Below are 23,076 nucleotides of genomic sequence, written 5' to 3' on the forward strand. Positions count from 1 at the left end.
GAGTTATGTCCGTTCATTCTGGATCCCGAGTGTGAGACAAAGGGCAGAGCTTCTCCTCACACAGCACAGGCCAAACTGACTCTCTTTATAGTTAGAGCTGAGAAGACCTGCACCGGAGGCCTACGAAATTTGTTGCAAAGTCTGAGATTCCCCCCGATGAACAAAGGCACCTTACCTTTCAATGCATGGAGTTTGTCTGAAAGGAAAGAAAGGAAGTCGCTTACAAGACAGAACATTTAACATTACAGTATTGCAAACTCATAGGAATAATTCTTCTATTGGTCGACAGTGGAATACACAGGGGTGCTCTGTGTAAGGGGACTGTTGGACCCTTACTGAAACTTGTAGGCTGGACTTGGCAGGGGATTGAACCCCCAACAGGGGCGGGAGGGGGTGGGGGGTTATGCTGGAGAGAAGGGTCTGCCAGCTAGAGCCTAGGGAGGTGTGGCCACAGTCAGAGCAAGTGTTGGACCCGCAGACCCTTCACATGGCCTCGGAAGGGCCAGAACCCCAAAGGGATCCCATGTGAAGGATCCTGTTAAACACTGGACAGTTCTCACCGTCTCCAGCAATGACCCTGGCCCAGCTGGGCGAGTGCTACTCAGGCCCTGGGCTCATGGTGCTGTTTCCATAATTTCTTCCGACAATTGGCCCCCTTCACCTTCGGAGCCCCTCTGTGTCAATCAGCATGCGGAGCCCTGCAGCTCAATGTTTGGGCTCTGATGCCCAGACAGAGACACTTGCCATCACATTTTTAGGATACAGTCTCACATAAGTTTTTCCTCTCACCCCACTGGTCCCAGCACTGACCTTTCTTTATCTTTAGTTTAGACTGCAGGGTCTCTAGAGGGAGCAAAGAGCGAGAGGTGAGATTTTACCCCATCACATTAGGGGTGACGTTCCTATCACTGTTTCATGCAGCTCTTCTGTAGCTATGAAATAGAGAAACAGGAACAAACAGCCAGACACATGGGTCATACAGATCTGCCTGTGTGTGGAGGTCCCTGAATTCAGCATCCCTGCTGCCTGAGTCTGTCCTGCAGTCATGTGTCATTCAGCCTGTCCCACAGGCTATGGGCTGTGTGCCGGAGCAGCCATCCTTGCTGCTTGAGACCCAGACCCACTCACCTGAGGTCTGGCCATCCTGAGAGAGAAGGACAGTAGGTCTCTGTTTGTCTAGTATTGCTCGAATAAACCGTCTCTGACGACTTGTCGCTCACAAATGCAGAGTGAAGGCCTGTTCCCTTCCACAGTGGGTAGCCCGGCAGCATCAGAGGGGTCAGCATTGGCAGAGGTAGAAGTGAGGAGGGGTGGGGAAGGAGCAGCAGGGGCGTCAAAAGATAGCCCCCTCCATGGGTGGGGAGTGAAGAACAGGAACAGACAGTTAGGAGAGGCCAATAGTGCTGGGGGAGGGAACAAGACGGGGGGGAGGGGAAAAGGAAGGTTCACTGCTCCCCCTTGCTAAGCTGGAAGTGAAGTGGGAGGGCAGCAATGCAGATAGGAAGAAGAGGGGCAATGGAATAAGGGGTACAACTCCCAGCACAGGACGGTAAGATCAGCTCCTCCGGCTGCAATGGGGAGGTGAAGGGGTAAGTTATTTAAAGGACATGGGGGAAGTGAAATGGTGCCTGGGAGGAAGGTAACTAAAAAACAAGGGGAGGCTCAGGCACCAAACAGAAGAACAGCCCCTGCAGCAACTGAGGCTGGGGAGGGAGCAGTGGCAGCAGCAACAGAAATGCAGGGGTAGGGGAATCAGGGAGAGGTGAAGCAACCCCTGCCCCCAGTGCCCCACAAAAGCTGCACCGGTCACCACCTAGGAACCCAGATGGAAAACATGCCCCTTAAAAACTCCCCACCATCACAGAGCAAGCTTTGTGGAGAAAGGACCCCAGGAGCTGCCCTAAAGAGCTCCCTTACCACCTCTGCCCCAGGGAGAGCAGCAGGAACAGTGGAGTCTCCCCAGCACAATGAAGAAAAAGGGGTGAGGGAGACCCCCAAGAAGATGGAAGGGGGGTCTTCCCCCTGGCCCTGCCGGGGGCAGTGCAGCAGAGGTCCCCACTCACCCAGAACCCTCAACAGCTGGCTGAGGTCAAGGGGTGGGGAGAGGAAGCTGCCTGCAAACAAAGCAGGACAAGAGAAGTGGGGGCCTGGCCCAGAATGAGGGTGCACTGATCCCTGCCTGCCACAAGAGCAGTAGCCACCCTGTCACATACACACCCCTCCCAAAAAGAAAGAGAGGTGGGGTGCAGGGAAGAGGGTGTAAGGCAGCCTGAAAGCAGCAGGCTGCAGGAGTTTGCTGGAGGACGGGTACACAGGTAGCTGGGGGAGTAGATTCCTGTACCCGCAATAGGCTGCCAGATGTTGCTGCTCAACTACCAAGACAGGCAGGTACCTGAGAATCGTTCAGAGCCCACCTGCAGTAGCAAGCTAATGGGACACCTGCAGCCAATTCTTCAGGCGCTTGCAAATTTGTACACAAAGCTCACAGAGATTCAGCAGAGAAAACCCTCTGGCTGTGTCTAGACTGGCCACTTTTTCTGGAAAAGCAGCCGCTTTTCTGGAAAAACTTGCCAGCTGTCTACACTGGCCGCTTGAATTTCTGGAAAAGCACTGACGATCTCATGTAAGATGGTCAGTGGTTTTGCGGAAATACTATGCTGCTCCCGTTCGGGCAAAAGTCTTTTTCTGAAAAACTTTTGTGCAAAAGGGCCAGTGTAGACAGCAGCGATTTGTTTTCCGCAAAAAAGCCCCGATCACGAAAATGGTGATCGGGGCTTTTTTGCGGAAAAGTGCGTCTAAATTGGCCACGGACACTTTTCCGCAAAAAGTGCTTTTGTGAAGCGTCCTGCCAATCTAGACGCGCTTTTCCGAAAATGCTTTTAACGGAAAACTTTTCCGTTAAAAGCATTTCCAGAAAATCATGCCAATTTAGATGTAGCCTCTGGTGCAGGGGGAACTTTCCCAGCTGCCTTGGGGGTTTGCACATTCAGTGCCCATTAATTTAACCAAGAATCGCGTGTTCCATACCCTAAAGCAACTTTGAAATCCCTGGCTCCCTATAAACACGCAGGTCACTGAAGACCAATTTCTGCCATTTGTGACCAAGGCAAAACTACTGCCCAGCACTTACACTGCCTGCAGTGAAGAGCTAATTGCCCTGTCCTGTAGTGGGTATAACCACCGGAACTGCTAACACGTCCATGTGCACAGCCACTGCTTTGCCCATCCACAGCTCCTACTTGCAGGCCTGACTGAAAACTCCTCTTTTCTCCTGCTTCACTTTCCAGTTTTCTTGCAAGCCCCCAGGTCCCGTATGTCAGCGTTCCAAGCCCACATGCTGGTTAAACTGAGCAATGCCGATCCCCGGGGAATAGTCCAGAGACACATTCCATCAGGCTCCCCGAGTGAGATCTGAAGGATGAAACCACTTGACATGACTCGGTTCAGACAAAGTCCTAGTTTATTCAGCTCCCTCTTCACCTCCTACCCGGCTCCCATTGCCTGACACTCCTCCAAACACTGAATCAGAACACCTTAATCCTGATAGCTCTGCATTGGGTTTTGTTTTGAAATCCCTCCCCCCACACTCCTGTGGCCCCCACCCCTTTCCTTACTTCACCTTTCGCTCTGTGTTGCCTCCAGGAGCAGTAACTAGCCAGGGGGATGAGAACAGCCAGCACAGCCAGGATCACCCACAGAGACACCATCCAAGGGTTGACCCTTGGGAAAAACAGCCCTGCAAGAGAAAGTGCCATTGACATGGGAGCAAACACACACAGCATGAAGGCAGGGCACTGACAGTGGGCTCTCTGACTGGTTAAAGGAATCTCCCAGGGAAATACACAGAGAAGTGTGACACCTTTGTTTTAGAAGCTTCAGGGGACAGCTGAGTTAGTCTGTTCGGGTACGTCTACACTTGCACCCTCTTTCGAGAGAGGTATGCAAATGAAGACATTTGAAATTGCAAATGAAGCCAGGATTTAAATATTCTGTGCTTCATTTGCATATTCACGTTATGGCGCTATTTCGAAATGACAGACGCTTTTAAGACACGGTTATTTCGAGAGAAAATCCTTCTCTTGAAGTAACTCTTATTCCTCATACAATGAGGTTTACCAGTTATTTCGAGATAAGGGTTTTCTCTTGAAATAACCGCATCTTAACAGCGTGTTATTTCGAAATAGTGCCATAACGTGAATATGCAAATGAAGCATGGGATATTTAAATCCTGGCTTCATTTGCAATTTCAAATGTCTTCATCTGCATCCCTATTTCGAAATAGGGTACAAGTGTAGACAGACCCTTACAGAAAAATACAACAAATGGTTTGGTAGCACTTTATAGACTAACAAAACATGTAGATGGTATCATGAGCTTTTGTGGGCACAGCCCACTTCTTCAGATGTGCCCACGAAAGCTCATGATCCCATCTCCATGTTTTGTTAGTCTATAAAGTGGTACCAGACCATTTGTTGTTTTTTTACCTTTGTTTTATTAAGTCAGTGAAACTCCCAGCTTTAGCCGGGTTACTGAACATGGCTCTTGAATGGGAGGGGATACGGTGGGGTAGAAGACTTTGCTTTGCTACCCCTACCTCCCAGTCTAGACTGACAGATGCTTCTGAATGGACCTGAAATCTTCATCATTTACCTATTTGATCATTTTTTATTATTCATTCCTCTGGTGTCTGGATCTTTATTGTACCTTGACCAAGCAATTTGGAATTTACAGATTTCCCCTTCCCTATGCTACTCTATGTGATCCCAAGGCTGTAGCCAGAACAGACTGGCCCTCAGAATCGGAGAGCTGGGACCAGCTTCCTGATACCCCCAACTCTCCTGAGCTCACAAGGACTCAACTACACGAGAGAGAGTGGCCCAAATTGTGTTAATGCTGGATTTTAATAAAAACAAACTTGAGCCCAGAAATTGAGAATAAAAATTCCTCTTCCCAGGGCCTTGGCATGATGGCTGATAAGAGAATGCTTAGCTAAGTGATTAGTGGGGTGTATGGAAAACTGTAAAAATTACAAGCTGACACTAAATACTGAGATGTTTCATGGGATTGCTTACCGGCTAGGGCCCTGTGCAGGGAGTGCGCATCTGGGTCCTCTGAAGTCAGTCTGCAAAGAACCAGCCTAGAGCAAGGTGGTCTGAGTTCTGCTCTTGTGCCTCGGGGAGCAGCCTGCTTGCTGTGTCTCTGCATTTACTTCTAGGCTGTGTCTAGACTGGCCAGTTTTTCTGGAAAATCAGCCGTTTTTCCGGAAAAACTTGCCAGCTGTCTACACTGGCCGCTTGAATTTCCACCAAAGCACTGACTTCCTATTGTAAGAAATCAGTGCTTCTTGCGGAAATACTATGCTGCTCCCGTTCAGGCAAAAGTCCCTTTTGCACAAAGCTTTTGCGCAAAAGGGCCAGTGTAGACAGCTCAGATTTGTTTTCCGCAAAAAAGCCCCGATCGCGAAAATGGCGACCGGGGCGTTTTTGCCGAAAAGCGTCCATGCCAATCTAGACGCTCTGTTCCGAAAATGCTTTTAACGGAAAACTTTTCCGTTAAAAGCATTTCCGGAAAATCATGCCAGTGTAGACACAGCCCTGGTGTGTTAGATTCTGGATTCTTACAAGTAAAGCAGAGTCACACTGCACCCTTCCAGGGGGAGTATTTGTGTTTTGTTTTCAACACCCAGTTTTTATTCCATGAACATAACAGTCAAGTAACACTGGGCCTATCGCAACCGAAGCAGCTGTGAAGCACTTTGGGACCTTAGATGAAAAGTGCTTTACAAATACAACATTTTTCTCTCCCTCTATTTCATTTAAAAAAGTTTTTCCTGCAGGACAACAGTGATGTCGTTATGTCAGTCCCACAGCTCCTCCCCTCTCAGCTGCCCTGCCTCCTCCCTGCTGCTCACCCAGGGGGCTATGCGGGAGCCATGTGGCCTTGTCCCTCGCTGGTGGGGGGCCCAGACCTCAAAGCCTCCCCCCTCATGTCTGGAGGGAGAGGGCCAGGTTAACTGTGGCTTCCTTCTGGCCCAACTCCCCCAGTGGCAGCAGGGAGAGATCTAGGCCAGCATTGGTCCAGACCAGGGGTCTCCAAACTTTTCAGCCCGAGGGCCGCATTAACTATCAAACAGCAGTTCGGGGGCCGACTACACACTTGAGGTCCAAATAAAAAACAATCAAAACATGGATGTTGTTTTTAATTATGTATTTAATATTATTTTATTCAGTTATTATTTAATAACACATTCATACACTACACATGAACACCTGTATTAGTGTGAATGGTGAAATTGTTTCCTGGATGCCAAAATAGCAGACATTTCTGGCTTTAGATTTGTTGTCCCTAACATCAACCGTGACCTGAGATTATCATCGGACAAGTTTGTTCTCAAATTGTTCTTCACGTATTTCATTCTTGAAAATGTTTGTTCACACAGGTATGTTGTTCCAAAGATTGAAAGGTACCTTGATGCAAAAGTTTTGACATTAGGAAAGTCTTCCTTGGGCAAAAACTGGTAAAAACCCACCAGTCCTATTTTGAACTTGTCCCTAAGGAGGTCATTTGCTTGCAACTCAATGACTTCCAGCTGCAGTTCATCTGGGCAACTGGCCACATCTGCTTCAAATGGGTTTTGAAACAATCTCACTTCTTCTGCCTTTGAATCCAAAAAGGTCTCCACGGGCCGGATGAGAGGGCCTCGCGGGCCGCATCCGGCCCCCGGGCCGTAGTTTGGAGACCCCTGGTCCAGACCAATCCCTGCAGCCAGAGGGAGGGAGCTGGGCCAGCCACTGCCTCTGTCCAATTCAACCTCCTCTGTCCCTTGCCTGGTGCCCAGAGGGAGGAAGCCAGACCAGCAGCTGGAGGAAGGAGAGCAGGGGCAAGTGTGCCTAGCAAGCAGGGGGCACCACCCCTAGCCTAACATATAAAGAAGAATGTTTGTGCACTAATAACTTGGGCACTACAAGAACTACCACAACCAAACTTTGCATGGGGTAACCGTTCCTCTAGGAGAAGGTTTGAAGGTACTTTTGGAAGTGCAGGGAGAAGAAGTTATTTGTCAGATAACAGTAAATAAAATCTAAAAATTAAGATTCTAAGGTAAGATTTTGTTTTGGCTTATTATAGGCCTGAATTTTTACTGCTGGTATTTTCAGATGTCACCTAGGTAGTGATGCTCAGACCATAACCAGGGCTCTCTTCCACTCTTTGGGAAAAATGACTTTTAACCAGATAACCATAAACATTCAGGGCTCCTCTAGACTACGCTGAAGTTTTGAAAGAGGATATGCAAATTCCGCAGGAATTCTTCCGATCTCACTTTCGAAAGCAGAGCTTCAAAAGTGAAAGTAGTCTGGACATGGTTTTTTCCGCAACCCTCTTTTTTAAAAAACGCGTAAACCTCATTATTTGAGGAAGAGCGGCTTTTTGAAAAAGAGAGGGAGGGGTTGCTGAAAAAAACACGTCCAGACTACTTTCATTTTCTAAAGCACCACTTTCTAAAGTGAGATTGGAAGAAGATATGCAAATTCCCACAGAATTTGCATATCCTCTTTCGAAACTTCAGCGTAGTCTAGACATAGCCTCAGCACCCAGCAGTTCACACTGAGAACAAAGGAGAATTCCCTTTGCTGCCCTTCTAAAAATGATGGTGGTCACAGAACGCAGACAGTAGTCAGACACAACTACTTAGATGGGAGGTTGCAGCCTAACACTACTTCATTTCTCATAATCCAGAATCTTACCCCAAGAACCCATCGTAGAGGAGAGATGACCCCTATGGCAGCAGACACAACTCACCACCAGGACTGTCCCTAGAAGGGTGCAGGGCCCAGGATAATCTGCAGCTCTGCCCCAATCACAACCCTTCCCCACCTCTTTCCCCTCCACCCTGCCCTGCCCCCATTCCACCCCCTGAGTGACACCAGGAGCTAGGCAGTTGGAGCAGAGCGGGTCTGGTTTCACTGCCACCAGCCCCTGCATTGCAAAGGCCCCATAGCAACGTGAAGTGTGGGGGGGGGGGGGGGCAATGCACAAGGCCTGGGGTGACTAACCTGAATAGTCCAATGGATGGGATGGCTCTGCTCACCCCACCCTACTCCAATGGCTGGTCTGTAGGGACTGTTAGGGTACGTCTAAGCAACATGGCTCAGTTGACAGAGCCAAATAGTCTAGACGTGCCCTTAGTGCACAGCAGGCTGGAGGTAAAAGTACTTCTCACCAGCTTTCTATGCACAGTGCCGTGCACTGACACGTCCCTAGTGTGTGCTTTGCTCTGTTCTGCTTTCAAAGCAGAGGAGACTGAAGCTCACTGTGGAATTGTTAGTGCCCACGGCAGGGTCCACACAGCCAGGGTGTGTCTACACCACAGAGTTCTGTTGGAAAAATGGCCGTTTTTCTGACAAAACTTGAGCAATGTCCACACCGCAATTGCGTTCTTCTGCAAGAAAATTGAAAGAACAGGGTGGGTTTTTTGCAGTACTGTATTGGCAATCCTCATTCTGTGAGGAAGAAGCCTTTTTGTGAAAGTGCTCTTTGGGAAAAAGGTGCATGTGGACGGGGAAGAGGGAGTTCTTTCAGAAGAAGAGGAAAGAGGAAAAAGCACGGGCGTCCTGGTGGCCACTCCATCCTTAGCAATCGCAGCTGAAAAGCGAGAGAGCATCCATTCAGTGTGAATGCTCTCTGTTAAAAAAGCAGATCACTTTTTGATGTACTCTGGCAGTGTGGACACTCGCTTTGCAAGAAGTTTTTTCAAAAGATCTCGTCCAGAAAAGCTTCTTTCAAAAGAAGCCTGCAGTGTAGACACAGCCCTAGTGTGCCTGGCAGGCTAATGAGAGGCAGATTTACACCCCAGCTTGCCACCAATTAGCTGTTCCTGTGCACAAGGCCTGATGCTGCTCACTTTGCAGCAGAGTCCTCCGGAAACCCCACATCCCCACTCTTAAGCCGACAGTGACAGCTTGCAGCTACACTGGCCTCACTGCAGCAAAGGCGAATCTACTCCACACCCTGAGAAGAACGATGGGGACTGAGTGGAACTGAGCTGTTATGAAAACGTGGCCTATGGAGTCCCTGCTTGGAAGGTGCTAAACACTCTCAGCCCCTGTGGGAGTCAAAGAAACTGGAGGTTGCTCAGGACTCTCCAAGAAGTATTCAGCACATTGCAGGCTCAGACTAACAATGAGGCCCAATGATAAATTCTCTCTGCCCACGTCAGCAGCGTCTCATACACGTGCAGCACGGACGGGCACTGACCTGCTATGGAAATTGTTGATTCCCTCTCCTGGTCGAGTCGGGAGTTCCAAACATGGCAGGACACTTTCTGGCTGGACTCTTCTCTTAGAACAATGGCAATCTCTGTCTGAAACAGGTCACTGGCCTCGGGGGATATTTTTTCAGAGTCCGATGGTAAGTGTTGCCCCTGTTGATCTCTCCACAGGGCTTCAGGCTGAGGGTACCATCCAGATGATCGACATACCACCCGGACCCCTCCGTCCTGGTATCCCTCCACCAAGACGTCAGGAGCAGAGCCCAAAGCTACAGAAGAAATAAATGAATTTATGACAATCCTACAGTGCCCAGTAACAACCTCGGCTGTGTCCTTCCAGAGCGCCGGAATGAATAGTCAATACACATCAGGCCAGTGAGGGGTTGCCAGAGGGTGTGGGGGAAAAGGGAATGGATCGATAAGCCTGCAACAGGTGAGGGAAATTTGCCTGGAACAGAGGTGGGGGTCCCATGGGTGATGAGCCCAGCTCAGTGTGTAGCTCAGGCTATGTGACCAATTTAATGTGTGGCCCACCAGTAAGCTGCAGCCTGTGGTGTGTGCCCCCAGAACTATGGGGCAGAGAAGAGCTACGAGATGGGGGGAACTGTGATGCAGGTGGAGAAGGAGACAGACACACCAATCTCCTCTCACATCCTTAAAACAGCTGCCGTATAATAAACTTTAGACGCTGCTGGGACAGAGACCGGATGAGATATCTCTCACCAGCCTGTAACCAGCTGCACACTGCACAGCACAACTCCTAGCCCCACAGCACTATCAGGGTATGTCTACACTAGCCCCCTACTTCGAACTAGGGTGGCTAATGTAGGCATTCGAACTTGCAAATGAAGCCCGGATTTAAATATCCTGGGCTTCATTTGCAGGTTCCCGGGCGAGCGCCATTTTTAAATGCCCCGTAGTCCGGACTAACTCCTCGCGGCTACTCGCGGCAGAGACCCGGTAGTTCAAATTAAAGCTCCTAATTCAAACTACCGTTATTCCTCCTGCCCATGATCCTACCAGCCTGCTCCCCTGCATTGCCCCATGCCACTCAGTACAACCTCTGCCCCCTCCCATCCTGCCCCTGCATCCTCCCTCACTGCCTACTCCTGCCCCCATGTCCCTGTGCCCCTAGCACACTCATCTGCAAGGCAGCAACGCTGGGGTGAGCTGAGGTAGGTGGGAAGGGCAGAGTCTCTTCCCTGCCCAGATGAGCCTGCAGCTCTGGGACTGGGGCAATCAGAGCCTGGGGCTGCCCAGGACTGGCTCCAACCCAGCTGGGCGCAGAGGGGCGCTGAGGAAAGTGCTCTCCAGCCCCACACACAGCCTGTGGGGAGCAGCCTGAGCCCCGGGGCCCCACGTGTGCTGGCTGCCCAGCCCCAGCTCTTTGGAGCAGGCCCAGTCCCAACCGCTCCTGAAGCAAGAAGCCTGTAGACAGGAAGTGGGGGGTTAAACCCTTAGCTCCCATGAGCTGCATGTCCAAGGTGGGCAGGAGAGCCCCAGGGACATATGAACGCCTTTCACCCCCCCCCCCCCCCCGAGCTAGTGCTTCAGCCTGCAGCTGTATGGCTGAGGCTGGAGCGGCAGCACGAGCTCCTAGCTGCTGGGGGGAGCTGAGCTCCTGCCCGTGTGCCATGGGAAATTGGCTTGTGTGCTGCTTGTGCCAGGGGTTGCCAACCCCTGGTGTAGACCCAGGTGTTTGACCCAGTTACAGAACTAGCTGTCCCCTTTGCTGGTCTCTCTGGGTATGTCTACACTTGCCCTCTAGTTCGGACTAGGGAGGCAAATGAAGCATACTGAAGTTGCTAATGAAGCGCGGGATTTAAATATCTGTACTTGAGTATCATATTCGCGGCCAGTCACCATTTTAAAAAGCGCGAATTACCGTGCCGTGTGTAGACGTGGTAGTCCGATCCAAAACCCTTCCCTCGATTTACCTGTTACTTCTCATTGCACAAGGACTAACAGTTAAATCGAGGGAAGGGTTTTCAAACAATACAGAATTGAGATCTTGGAGTTATCGTGGACAGTTCTCTGAAAACTTCCACACAGTGTGCAGCAGCGGTCAAAAAGGCAAATAGGATGCTAGGAATTATTAAGAAAGGGATAGAAAATAAGACCCAGAATACCTTACTGCCCCTGTATAAATCTATGGTACGCCCACATCTTGAATACTGTGTACAGATGTGGTCTCCTCACCTCAAAAAAGGTATTTTGGCCTTGGAAAGGGTTCAGAAAAGGGCAACTAAAATTATTAGGGTTTTGGAACAGATCCCATATGAAGAGAGGTTAAAGAGACTGGGACTTTTCAGTTTAGAAAAGAGGAGACTGAGGGGGGGATATGATAAGAGGTCTATAAAATCGTGAGCGGTGTGGAGAGGGCCAATAAATAAAAGTTATTTATTAGTTCCCTAAATAGAAGAACTAGAGGATACCAAATGAAATTAATGGGTAGCAGGTTTAAAACTAATAAAAGAAAGTTCTTCTTCACACAGCGTGTAGTCAACCTGTGGAACTCCTTGCCAGAGGAGGCGGTGAAGGCTAGGACTATAATAGAGTTTAAAGAGAAGCTAGATAATTTCATGGAGGTTAGGTCCATAAAAGGATAAAATGGTGTCTGTCAGAGGCTGGAGAGGGATGGCAGGAGACAAATCGCTTAATCATTGTCTTTGGTCCACCCTCTTTGGGGCACCTGGTGCTGGCCACTGTCGGCAGACAGAATACTGGGCTAGATGGACCTTTGGTCTGATCCAGTACGGCCGTTCTTATGTTCTTATAATACCGTGTCTACACGTGGCGCAGTAATCAGGCTACCGGCTTTTTAAAAGGGCGACCGGCCGCAAATATGCTAATCAAGAACGGGATATTTAAATCCCGCACTTCATTAGCAACTTCGGTGTGCTTCATTTGCCTCCCTAGCCCGAACTAGGGGGCAAGTGTAGACATGCCCTCTGTCCCCTTTGCTGGTCTCTCTGGCTACCCCTTCAGCAGTTAGGCCTCCTGCCTCTACCAGTCCTGTGGGTGGAGAATGCCTCAATTCTCCTACTCTTATGCCAGGCTCTGGGCTACAGGACCCCGTGTAACCACCACGCTTGCCCTGGAAGGGCCAGATATGCACTGGGATCTATCTCAGCTCGTGCCATCAGTGTGAGGAGGCTCAGAGCCACAGTTCAACCCCAGATGTACACAAATAACTGCTGTAACCACATTGGCTACATCTACACTGGCCCCTTTTCCGGAAGGGGCATGTTAATTTCAGCTATCGTAGTAGGGAAATCCGCGGGGGATTTAAATATACCCCGCGGCATTTAAATAAAAATGTCCGCCGCTTTTTTCCGGCTTTTAGAAAAGCCGGAAAAGAGCGTCAACACTGGCCCCGATCCTCTGGAAAAAGCGCCCTCCGGAAAAAGCGCTCTTATTCCTTCAAAGTAGGAATAAGAGCCTCCGGAAAAGGGCGCTTTTTCCGGAGGATCGGGGCCAGTGTAGACGCTCTTTTCCGGCTTTTCTAAAAGCCGGAAAAAGCAGCGGACATTTTTATTTAAATGCCGCGGGGGATATTTAAATCCCCCGCGGATTTCCCTACTACGATAGCTGAAATTAACATGCCCCTTCCGGAAAAGGGGCCAGTGTAGATGAGCCCAATGTGTTAATGTCACCAGTGTGAGTAGGGGTGTTTGTGTCTCTCACTAATCCCTGGCTCAATTGTCCTCACATTTGGGCCACTAACCCCACCCCAGACTCCAGCGAGTCACAGCAGTTTTCAAGACAATCCAACTATGAGTTTGGGCTTTGGAGAGTTTAGAAAAAACCACGTTTTACACAGCAAACTAGAACCAGCTTTATCCAGCACAGAGCTGCTGACTGAGTATAACGAAAACAAAAACAGTGTCATCTCACAATGAACCTTCTGACTCCACTTTTACCTGGTTGAAAACATTCAAAGAGCAGAACAAGCTACTGACCTGCCACCTGCAGTTCCAATAAAGCATCTTCATAAGAGACACCGGACTGGAAAAAACACTTGTACAGCCCATTGTCAGAGGGTCGAACGTCGCGTATTCTCAGGGAAACTCTCCCCTCGGTGATATCGTCTTTCAAGAGCTCAGTCCTCCCTCGATATTCCGGCATCTGCTTCTCATACTGATCCTGCCTGTTGTGGTACAGGTGCACAACCTCAGAGAACTGGGATCGGAACCACCTCACTTCCATGTTCACAGCGCTCCTCCGGGGGGAGAGGTGGCAGGACAGGATGGCCTCCCCACCGACCACGGCACTGACTGGGTGGTCAGGGCCAGTCACGCTGAACTGTGCTGTGAAATGTACAATGAGAAAAGACTCAGAGGGGTATCTGTGTTACTCTGTTTCAGCACAAACTAGGAGAAGAGTCCTGTGGCACCTTAAAGCATCAGTGGAGAACCTCAGGTTTGGGGGACAAATGCAGCCCCTGCTAGCCTAGATCTGGCCCCTGAGGCTTGGGTCTCCTTCCCCAGTATTGGGGAGCCCACAGTGGTGTTCTAGCCTCTCCTGGGGCTGGAGCACACAAAATCTGCAGCCTGCCCCTCCCCCAGGTTCTTCTATAGGAGGGGAACATGGGGAGGGTCTTTCTGCTTCTCAGTCGAGGGCCATGTCAGTGAGTGTTTGTTTTGGGGTTTTTTACTTTTCACTTCTGAGCAGCCTCCATCTGATTTTTCTGTGGGTCAAAGGCCCCTGATGCAAAAAAGTTTCCCCTCCCCCGCCTTAAAGACACATCCAGCTTTTATACCAAAAATCTTTATTTTCGTCAGTTTCTAGGGTCTGGTCTAATCCAGTGAATGCAATTCTCCTTAAGGGTGGCACGTCTCCGGAGCTGTTACCTGTCACACCCCTTATGGCTTGTCATTTGGAAAAAAGAATCCCACCTGTATGTACAGGCGGTTTCTCTCTGTTATGGGCAGGCTGGGCAGAGGTGGTTTACAATACAAGGCAGGGACGGGTGACGGACCAAGCAAGAGCAACAGCAGCAAACCCAGCGAGGAGGCCGGAGCTCTTACCTGATGCCAGCCTGAGAGCCTGCAGAGCGAGGCAGAGCACGAGGTAGCCGGGCAGAGCAGGGCGCACTGCAGAGCCGAGGGAGAATGAGGAAACCTTCCCTGTCATTGTTGCTGCGCCTGGGGAACAGGAGAAATAACAAACCAGAGGGTGGGTGAGTGGGATGCAGTGACAGCACAATGACTGTCTGACTCTCACAGCCCTGGCCCGTGGCTCAGTTATGTTTCCATTAGCGCACTTCCCAGTACCCACAGACTAAGAGCAGAGGGGTCGCTCCCTCTCCCAGCCACCGCTTCTACCTTCCTCCTCCTCCCTCTTTCACTCCCTCTCCCTCTCTCTCTTGTCCGTAGTGCTCCTTCCTCTCCCCCCTCCTCTCATGTCCATGCCCCTTTTGTATCTCCCGCCCGACCTTCCGAGTTGACCCCTCCCTGGTGACACGCACCCTACACGCCCTTCAAGGCCTCGCCCCCTTTCCTTATGTCCTGACCAGCACGCGCCCGCCATGGCTCAGTTGGGCTGCAGCTCAGGAACAGGCTGTGCAGGCAGCGGGCCGTGCTCCACGCTCCCTGTGCAACATGGGGGTTGGATTGGGCTGAGTGCGGGGTGAGCTTGTGCTGCCGCAGCAGGGCGTGTCCACCCCATCACGTGTGGTAACTAGGTCTGGAAAACGCTGCCTGGTGTCACTGCAGGTACCCAGTGAGCACATAGGGTCCTCAAGGGTAGAACAAGTCTGGCAGGGGTTGGACTTGGTGGGACTTGCTGCGGGGAGCCGTGGAGAAAGCCAGGGATCACTGGTGATCAAAAGCTCAGTCTCTGAGCCACTGAGGCCAGGGATTTGCAAAAGTGAAAGTAAGGTGGTGCGCCCGTGTGCGCCACTCCAGTGGGGAGAGGACTGGCACTGGGGTGCTCTGCTGCAGGCGGAGGAGGGGCTGCATGTGGCTCACTCCCAGCCAGATTCCTGGCAGCTCCCAAGGCTCTTCTGCAGGCTGGCCATGTGGGCAGTCCCAGGTACCACACTAAGCAGCAGACTGCCAGGCACGTCAGAAGGGATGGCTGGAGGTGCACTGTGCAAGGCGTGCATGCTCCCAGGCAAGCTTCTGGTGACACGCCCACATCCCAGCCTCTTTGTCTCCATGTCAGTTGGACACTGGGCAGCACAGGAACAGGAGCGCTGTGGGGCAGTGACCCATCCACCAGCCAGGCAACTGGCCATGACCAGGAGTGTCCCAAGTCAGCCCTGACATGTCCCCTACCCCCATGCCTCAGGCCTCAGCCACAAGCCTCCCCCACATGCTTCCCCTACATACACATCTCCTGCTCTGAGTCCCCTATGTCCCCATCATTCCCAGCCCTCTGCTCTGACCCCTGCACCTCCACACTCCCAGTCCCCTGCCCTAAGTCCACCCCCTATAGCCACACACAACCCAGCCACCTGCCTGAGGTCCCCTCCTTGCCCAGGGAGCTGTGGTATGACAGCGCTTGTAAGACATTTCAATTACTTTCACTCCTTACTTGCCTCTGGGCAGTGGTGTGGGTCATGGGGTCCAGCACAATAAAAGGGCCACTCCCGGGGGCCTGGCTGAGAGTCGGGCACAGACCAGACCTTGTGCACCCTTGATGGAAACTTCAGGGGGTAGCAGAGTTAGTCTGTTACAGAAAAGTACAGCAAGCAAATGATCTGCTAGCACTTTATAGACTAACAAAACATGGAGATGGGATCAAGAGCTTTCCTGGGCACAGCCCTCTTCTTCAGAAGACCAGAGTTATGATTAGAGGATAAGGAAACTTGAAATAAATAGAAGGGATGGGGGGGGGGGGAGAGAAAGATGCTCTGCCACCCCCCCCCCCTACAGCTATACATAAAGTATCAGGCGAAATGGTGCTAAATCTGAGTAAAGATCAAAGTCAGTGGATGGAAAGGCAGGAAGGATACCATTCAGAAAGTAGTTAGCACCTTCATTGATAAAGTTTCCACCACCCCCTCTCTTGATTAAGTCCATAATTAATTGAATTGAATTTGCATATGTATTGTAATTCCAAGCTTTCCCTATGGATTTGACTTGAGGAGCTGGCCTGTGACAAGACCACCACCTTCAGATCTGTGAGATTACGGTTAGGTAAACAGAAATGTTCTGCCACTGGCTTCTGAGTATTTTCTTTACGTACATCCGATTTGTGTCCATTGATTCTTTCTCATAGAGAACATCCAGTTTGACCAATATATATAGTAGAGGGGCACTGTTGGCATTTGATGGTGTAGATCAAATTACTAGATGAGCAGTCAAATGACCCTTTGATTTTGTGGCTTGTGTGATTTTGTGCCTTGACAGAAAGTCACTGTCACTCTGCTCTGTGCCAGACTAAACAGATTGACTGGCAGTCTCCTATGGAGCAACATTCGCTCCAGCACCCAAATCATGCTTCTGATGCTTTTTGGCAGTCTCGGGTATGTTGGGGTGCAGGCCAGACCCCAGTAACGGGATGTGTCACTGCCCCACCCTCCCCTCCCCGGAACCTCCCAAGTGTGGCTGCTCAGAGGCCTGGGAAACCTGCCTAGTCCCATCAGAGCAATTCTGAGCTGAGCTCTTTGGAGATGCAGCCAGGGGACCCTCTGTGCCAGGGAGAGGTAAAGCCAACCATGTCCATGCCAGGAATAAGGCTGCAAATTAGTAGTTAATTAACTGATAAACCTAGGCTTATCAGTTAATCTAGTCAACTTCTCGCACTCCCCGCCTTGCTGCCTCTGTATTGGAAGCAGCAAGGGAGAGAGAAGCAGGAGCTGGTGGTGGGCGGGGAGTTGACTTTCCCCCCAGCACCAGCTCCGTGGTGCCACTTGCCCCCATCCCCGTGCTGCTGCCTCTATCGGTGGCAGTAGTGTGGGGTGGGGGGGAGGCAGGGAGAGGGCAGGGGAGGCCGCCGCGAAGCAGCCCCTGCCTGTGGCAAGCCCAGGTCATCATAGAGACTGCTTTGGGGCTGCTTCCTCTGCCCTCCCCCAGCAGCCTCGGTCCATGGGGAGCTCAGACTCCCTGTGGACAGGGGATGCTGCCATCCCACACCACTGCATCTGTATCAGAGGCAGCAGTGCAGGTGTCAGGCAACTGGTCCATGAGGGCAACTGGTTTTTAAACTGGCTCCCCTCACAGACCACCTGCCACGCTCCTTCATCTGATAGAGAGGCACAGGGCTTTCTGGGAGTACAGCTGGACTGCACTGGCTGCTGGCCCTACCTTGAGGGACTATTGAATAGTTGAGTAACTGCTAAGAATAAGAACCAGGAGTCACCAAATAAAATTAACAGGCAGCAGGTTTAAAAAAACAAAAGGAAGTTTTTCTTCACGCAACAGACAGTAAACCTGTGGAACTCCTCGCCGGAGAATGTTGTGATGACCAGGACTTTAACAGGGTTAAAAGAACTAGATACATTCATAGAGGTCAGATCCATCAATGGCTCTTAGCCAGCATGGGTAGGAATATTGTCCCTAGCCTGTTTGTCTGAGGCTGGAAATGGGAGACAGAGGAGGGATCATCGAAGATTTCCTGTTCTGTTCACTCCCTGGCTGTGTCTAGACTGGCCAGTTTTTCTGGAAAATCAGCCGCTTTTGCGGAAAAACTTGCCAGCTGTCTACACTGGCCGCTTGAATTTCCACCAAAGCACTGACTTCTTACTGTAAGAAATCAGTGCTTTTTGTGGAAATACTATGCTGCTCCCATTCGGGCAAAAGTCCCTTTTGCACAAAAATTTTGCACAAAAGGGCCAGTGTAGACAGCTCAGATTTGTTTTGCGCAAAAAAGCCCCAATGGCGAAAATGGCGATCGGGGCTTTTTTGCGGAAAAGCGCGTCTAGATTGGCACGGACGCTTTTCCGCAATTAGAGGAATTCATTGTGTTCAGTCTGGTGATAGAAGCGCTCACCTGCAGTCTGAAGAGAGACTCAGCCCAGCACTGGCACCCCATGGAGGGGGAACTGTGGGGGGAGAAGCTGTGTGGGGGGAGGGATTTGCCAACTTCCATGGACCGGATGGACTGGACACCATTGGCTGCAGCAGCATGCAGTCAGCCCTGGGGCAGGGCAGGCAGGAGGCTCACCAGCAGCCTCAGGCAGGAAGTGTGGGTGGCAACAAGAGATGGGTGTCCGAGCCGGAGGACTCAGGAGGAGGAGGGGTAGCTGTACTGCTGGCCAGAGAGAAGCGGCACTTTGAAGGGTCCTGCTCTCCTAACCCCACCTCCTGCACCCTCTGGTTATGTTTGCCCCCCCCACCTCCTCATTCCCTGCCCCCACCAGTACACCTGCTGAGTCAGCAAGCCACATAGGGGCATGAGGCTTGTGTTTGGGACAAAGGAAGTGCAAGTCTCTTGGCAAAAGAATATAAAATGCACCTGCCTGATCCCTGTCGTGTCTTCACCCCCGCCTCTCAGTTCTGCCATAACGGGGCTACAAGCAAAGTGCTGAGCAAAAGACTGATTGACCCGACCAAGCTGGGCCCCCAGAGGGACTTTCAAGCCAGCAAACTAAGAACCTGATACATGGATGAGGGTGCAATGGGAGCCACACTGCACCCCTCGTTCAGCACCTTGGCCGCCATTTCAGTGAGCCAGGGACACTTCGGTCTGGTGCAGCACTGGTGAGGTTGTTTCCTACCACCTGTTCCCAGCTACACAGATGCTTCACAGCTACACTGCATGCAAGAGGCCTGGCCAACAACAAACAAGGATACCAGCTTGCTCTCACACACTTATTGAGGCTGAGAAGTGTTGCCAGGATCAGGCAGTCACAGGGTTATTGACTCGGCCTCATCCAGTCCCCTTGACTGAGGCTGGAGTGGTGGGAGCTGACTAATGGCTTCCCAGCCATCACTCCCTCCCTCTCCCCCCACAGCCCGATCAAAGAGTTTGCAGGGCTCAAGGCAGCATGCTGGGGATGGCTGAGCTGCACGGCTGGGTGAGTGGGAGCTGAGCAGTGCAGGGCCCTGAATGCACTCGGGCCCAAAGCAACCGCCTCGCTCACCTTGCCCAAGGCCCAGGCCTGCCCTCCCTCACACCGCCACACTGAACTTTGAAGTCCTCATTACATCTCTCCGCCACTGCCTTGTTGGCTTCCCATTGCCATCCACTTGCTTTTCCTGCCACTTTGTGGTGGGTTTGGCTCATGGCCCAAGGCACAGGCCAGCCACAAGGAATTCCAGCATCCATGGAAATAAATTTAAATAATAAAAGTAGCTCTTTATGGCAGTGCAGGGGAAGACTGCAGGCTTTTAGCTTCTACGGAGCCAGCTGATCCCCCCCCCTTCCCGCGGCAAGGGAAGACGGTGGCGTTTGGCTTCTCCAGGTCCGATCCCCCCACAGGAGGGGGAGTTGAAGCCAGAGGAGGCAAGTGCAGGCCGGCTTCCCCTGCCGTGGAGGTGAGGGGCAATCAGCTGGCTCTCTGGAAAGGGCTCGATCCCCTTCCTCCCCCCCGGGGAAGCCGGCCAGCATCCAGGAATTTGGCGCCCCATCAACTTGGCACCCTAGGCAGCTGCCTAGTTTGTCTATAGGCACGAGCCGACCCTACTTGCAGAGGGACCCCGGGTTTTCCTCTTGTCTGCAGAAGCCCGGCTCCACCCCTCTCCCATCTAACTCACCTGGCCAATGCAGTTAGGGGGAGCAACTTTTGGTAACAAGACGGAGTATGTTTGTGTGTGTGTGAGAGTGCATGAGTGTAATGTATCCTATGCATATGATAAATAGTGATTGATCTATGTATGGTCAATAAATGTGGCGTGTTGCCTAATCCTCCTGAAAAAGATCCTGGGTGCTTCTTTTAAGCACAACATGGGGAGGGGCTGGAAGGTTTCTGGGGGCAGCTCAGGGCAGAGGGTGATAGAATGAGGGCAGGAGGGGTGAATTCAGGGCACAGGGTCTGATGGGGGGGCTCAGGGTAGGGAGGTGGGGGAGCAGGAGTCAGGGCAGGAGGTAGAGGGGGCAGAAATCAGGAGGGAGCTGGAAGAGATGACCCGGCTTACAAGGGTGACAATGCTGTGCTGATGACTCCTCCCAGGGGGACAGAGCTTTGCTTTCCCAGGACTCCCTGTGCCCTCCCCCCTCCCTGCAGGACGGCATCGCGGAGGTAAGTTGCTGGGGTGCAACAGCCCCTGCTGCTCAGGCAGCTCGCACGCCAGCTGTCTAGGGAGGGGGAGTGCAGTCGCACACTTCCCAGAGGTGCTGCAGGATTGCCAGGTACTGGTCCCAGCTGCCCCTGTCCCCTGCCCAGACCCCTCAGAAGTACCCTGCCCTCTACCCCCCATCACAACTGTCACCAGCACCCAGCACCACCCTGTCCCTGGACCCAGCACCCTGCCACCCACCGCAGAACCCAGCACCACTCTGTCCCTGCCAGCTGTACTAGAATCCCTGGGACCGCATTAGTGAGGCTTGGGGTTTTTTGGTATTTTTTTTTTGACATCTCACTTGTGTGGCCCAACTGACTTTTCTGTGGGTCAGTGACCCCTGACTCAAAACAGGTTCCCCGTCCCTCTCATAAATAAAGACAATGCTAAAAACTTCAGAGTTTGACACAGTATTTTATTTAAAAATGAAGCCAGGCCAACAAGCCCCCAATTGGGGCCAACCCCCCATCTCACTGCAGCATCATAACACTCCTGCACCACCTGACCCCAAATGTGAGCCTATCATACACTGGAACCCCCTGTCCTGAGCTTCTTACATCCCCAAACTCCTTCATCCCCACAGCCTCAGTCTTCTGCCACAACACTCCTGTACCATCCACACATGGCAAATGTGTGTCCTGAGCCCATCATACTCCCAGCCTCCCTGCCCCTGAGCCTCTCATGTACCCCAGCCCAAACTCCTGCACCCTCACAGCCACAAGCCTGTGGCTTGCTCTCAGCACCCCAACCTTCCACCTGAGCCCAACACTCCCCAGCCTGGAGCCCCATCCTTGAGCCAGCGTCCCCTTCTCCTGCATCCAAATGGTGTGGGGTCTTGGGGAAGGAACGTGATTTTAATGTATTGGTGGGTTCCCTAGGCTCGACAAACCTAGGCATAGGGGCACCAGTTTAATAATCCTGCATAGGGCACCATAAATCCTGAGGACGGCCCTGCATCAGGAGCCCAGCAGGCGGCTCCCACAGCACCGGGAGTTGAGCCGAGCGGCTGCTGATTCCATGCTGGGGCGGGCAGGAGACGTCAATGCCTAGACACCGCAGTTCCTCTCTATATGCACAAGTGTGAACTATTTACAGACAGTTCCTACCTCAAACTCCGCCTCTCATGTTTGGAGTATTTAAGAGTCTTTTCTCAGTTTCTATGTCGATATGAAGTCGCTGCAGCTCCTTTCTCTTATGTACTGTGCTGAGGTGCTAAACTCCCTCCCAGAGCCCCCACATCCATACCCCCTCCTGTACGGCAATCCCCTGCCTCAGGGCAGAGCCCGCACCCATCCCCCAAACTCCCCCTAGCCTGCACCCCTCCTGCACCCAAACTCCGTCCCAGAGCCCACACATCCACAACCCCTGCTGTATCACAAGCCCCTGCCCCAGGTCAGAGCCTGCACCCATCCCCCAAGCTCTCCCCTAGCCTGCATCCCAAACTCCATCCCAGAGCCTGTTCCCCAAACAGGGCCATGTTAACTTTTTGTGGGCCCTCTGTCACATTACCGAATTTGAGGGAATCAGCCAGATTGCTGCTGCACCCATAGGTGGGGGTGTTGGCCCCAGAAAATGGTATAAAAGGGGGCCATGTGGGGTGCTGAATAGAAGCTTATTATCTGATAATCCTATGTAAGTTGTTCATGTGTTTGTATAATGTCTGTGTGTGTAGTTAGGACTCTATAATCTGTATGGATACTGAATATTTCCCTGCATGTGGTTGAGCATTGGGCAGGGCCGGGCCTGTGGACATGCTAATCAGCGAGGCCCTGTGGGACAATGGCTCTCAATGGGCCAAGGACACACCTAAAGAGTGAGTGGTGACTCATACCTAAGGGCTACCAGCAGTGAACACAGGAATAAGCCAGGGACCAGGTGACCTGCTCTAGCCAAGAAGAGACCAGGAAGGAGGGATAAATAGGCCATGTGGTGGTCTCCATCTTGTTCTCAGCTCAGCACTTCATCCCAGAGGCAGCATTGCAGGGATCGAAAAGCCCGGAAGACCTGTGAACCCATCCTGATCGTAGGATGCGCAACAAGGACTTTTAAACCAGCAGCTGCAACACCTCTGCTAGAGCCTGCACCGAGGACTGGGAGATTCGGTGCATGTAATGTACTATCCTTTAACAACCTTACTCTCATGATTTTCTTTCTTGTGATAATAAACCTTTAGATATCTTATTCCATTGCACATGTCTGATATTTTCGGGATTTTTTTACCGGACGGAGGGCCCAAAAACCCAGCTGTTCAGTAGAATACCGGACACCTGGCAACCCTCAATCAGAGTTCTCTCTACTACACCAAGGTGGACTGGATTTCTTTAATGTAAGTAGTGAGAACATATTGTTAAAGAGCATTTCATGTTCAATGCTCTGTTAATACCTCTGCAGCAGAGACAAAGCAAAGGGGGATTTGGTTGGGGGGGGCTCTGGGGTTGCTTAGCTCTGAAGGAAGGGGATTTGGTTGGTGGGGGTGGGGAGCTCTGGGTTTGCCTGTCTTGGAGGGAGGGGGATTTGGTTGTGGGAGGTGCTGGGGGTGCCTGGCTCTGGCATCAGCTGGTAGAAAACCTGCCAGTCTCTAGTGACAGCCCCTGGTGGGGCAGGCCAGGGCCAAAGGGCATGGAGCAGAGGTTGGGG

At 51.7% G+C, this 23,076-nt stretch overlaps 1 protein-coding gene across 1 annotated transcript in view; it reads right to left on the reverse strand.

Moving 5' to 3' along the window:
* LOC149522663 (butyrophilin subfamily 1 member A1-like) overlaps positions 1 to 14,510 on the reverse strand; it is a 30,970-nt gene extending 16,460 nt beyond the window's left edge. Inside the window, exons 1-4 of the mRNA XM_089770507.1 lie at positions 14,299 to 14,510; positions 13,231 to 13,578; positions 9,256 to 9,537; positions 3,615 to 3,736 (exon numbers count right to left, since the gene is read on the reverse strand). Coding sequence (XP_089626633.1) covers positions 3,615 to 3,736; positions 9,256 to 9,537; positions 13,231 to 13,578; positions 14,299 to 14,404 — 858 coding nt within the window. The 5' untranslated portion in view covers positions 14,405 to 14,510. The remainder of the gene's footprint in view (positions 1 to 3,614; positions 3,737 to 9,255; positions 9,538 to 13,230; positions 13,579 to 14,298) is intronic.
* Positions 14,511 to 23,076: the final 8,566 nt, after the last annotated feature.

This window comes from Pelodiscus sinensis, chromosome 19, assembly GCF_052426305.1.
Source record: "Pelodiscus sinensis isolate ZL-2025 chromosome 19, ASM5242630v1, whole genome shotgun sequence".
NCBI lineage: Eukaryota > Metazoa > Chordata > Testudines > Trionychidae > Pelodiscus > Pelodiscus sinensis.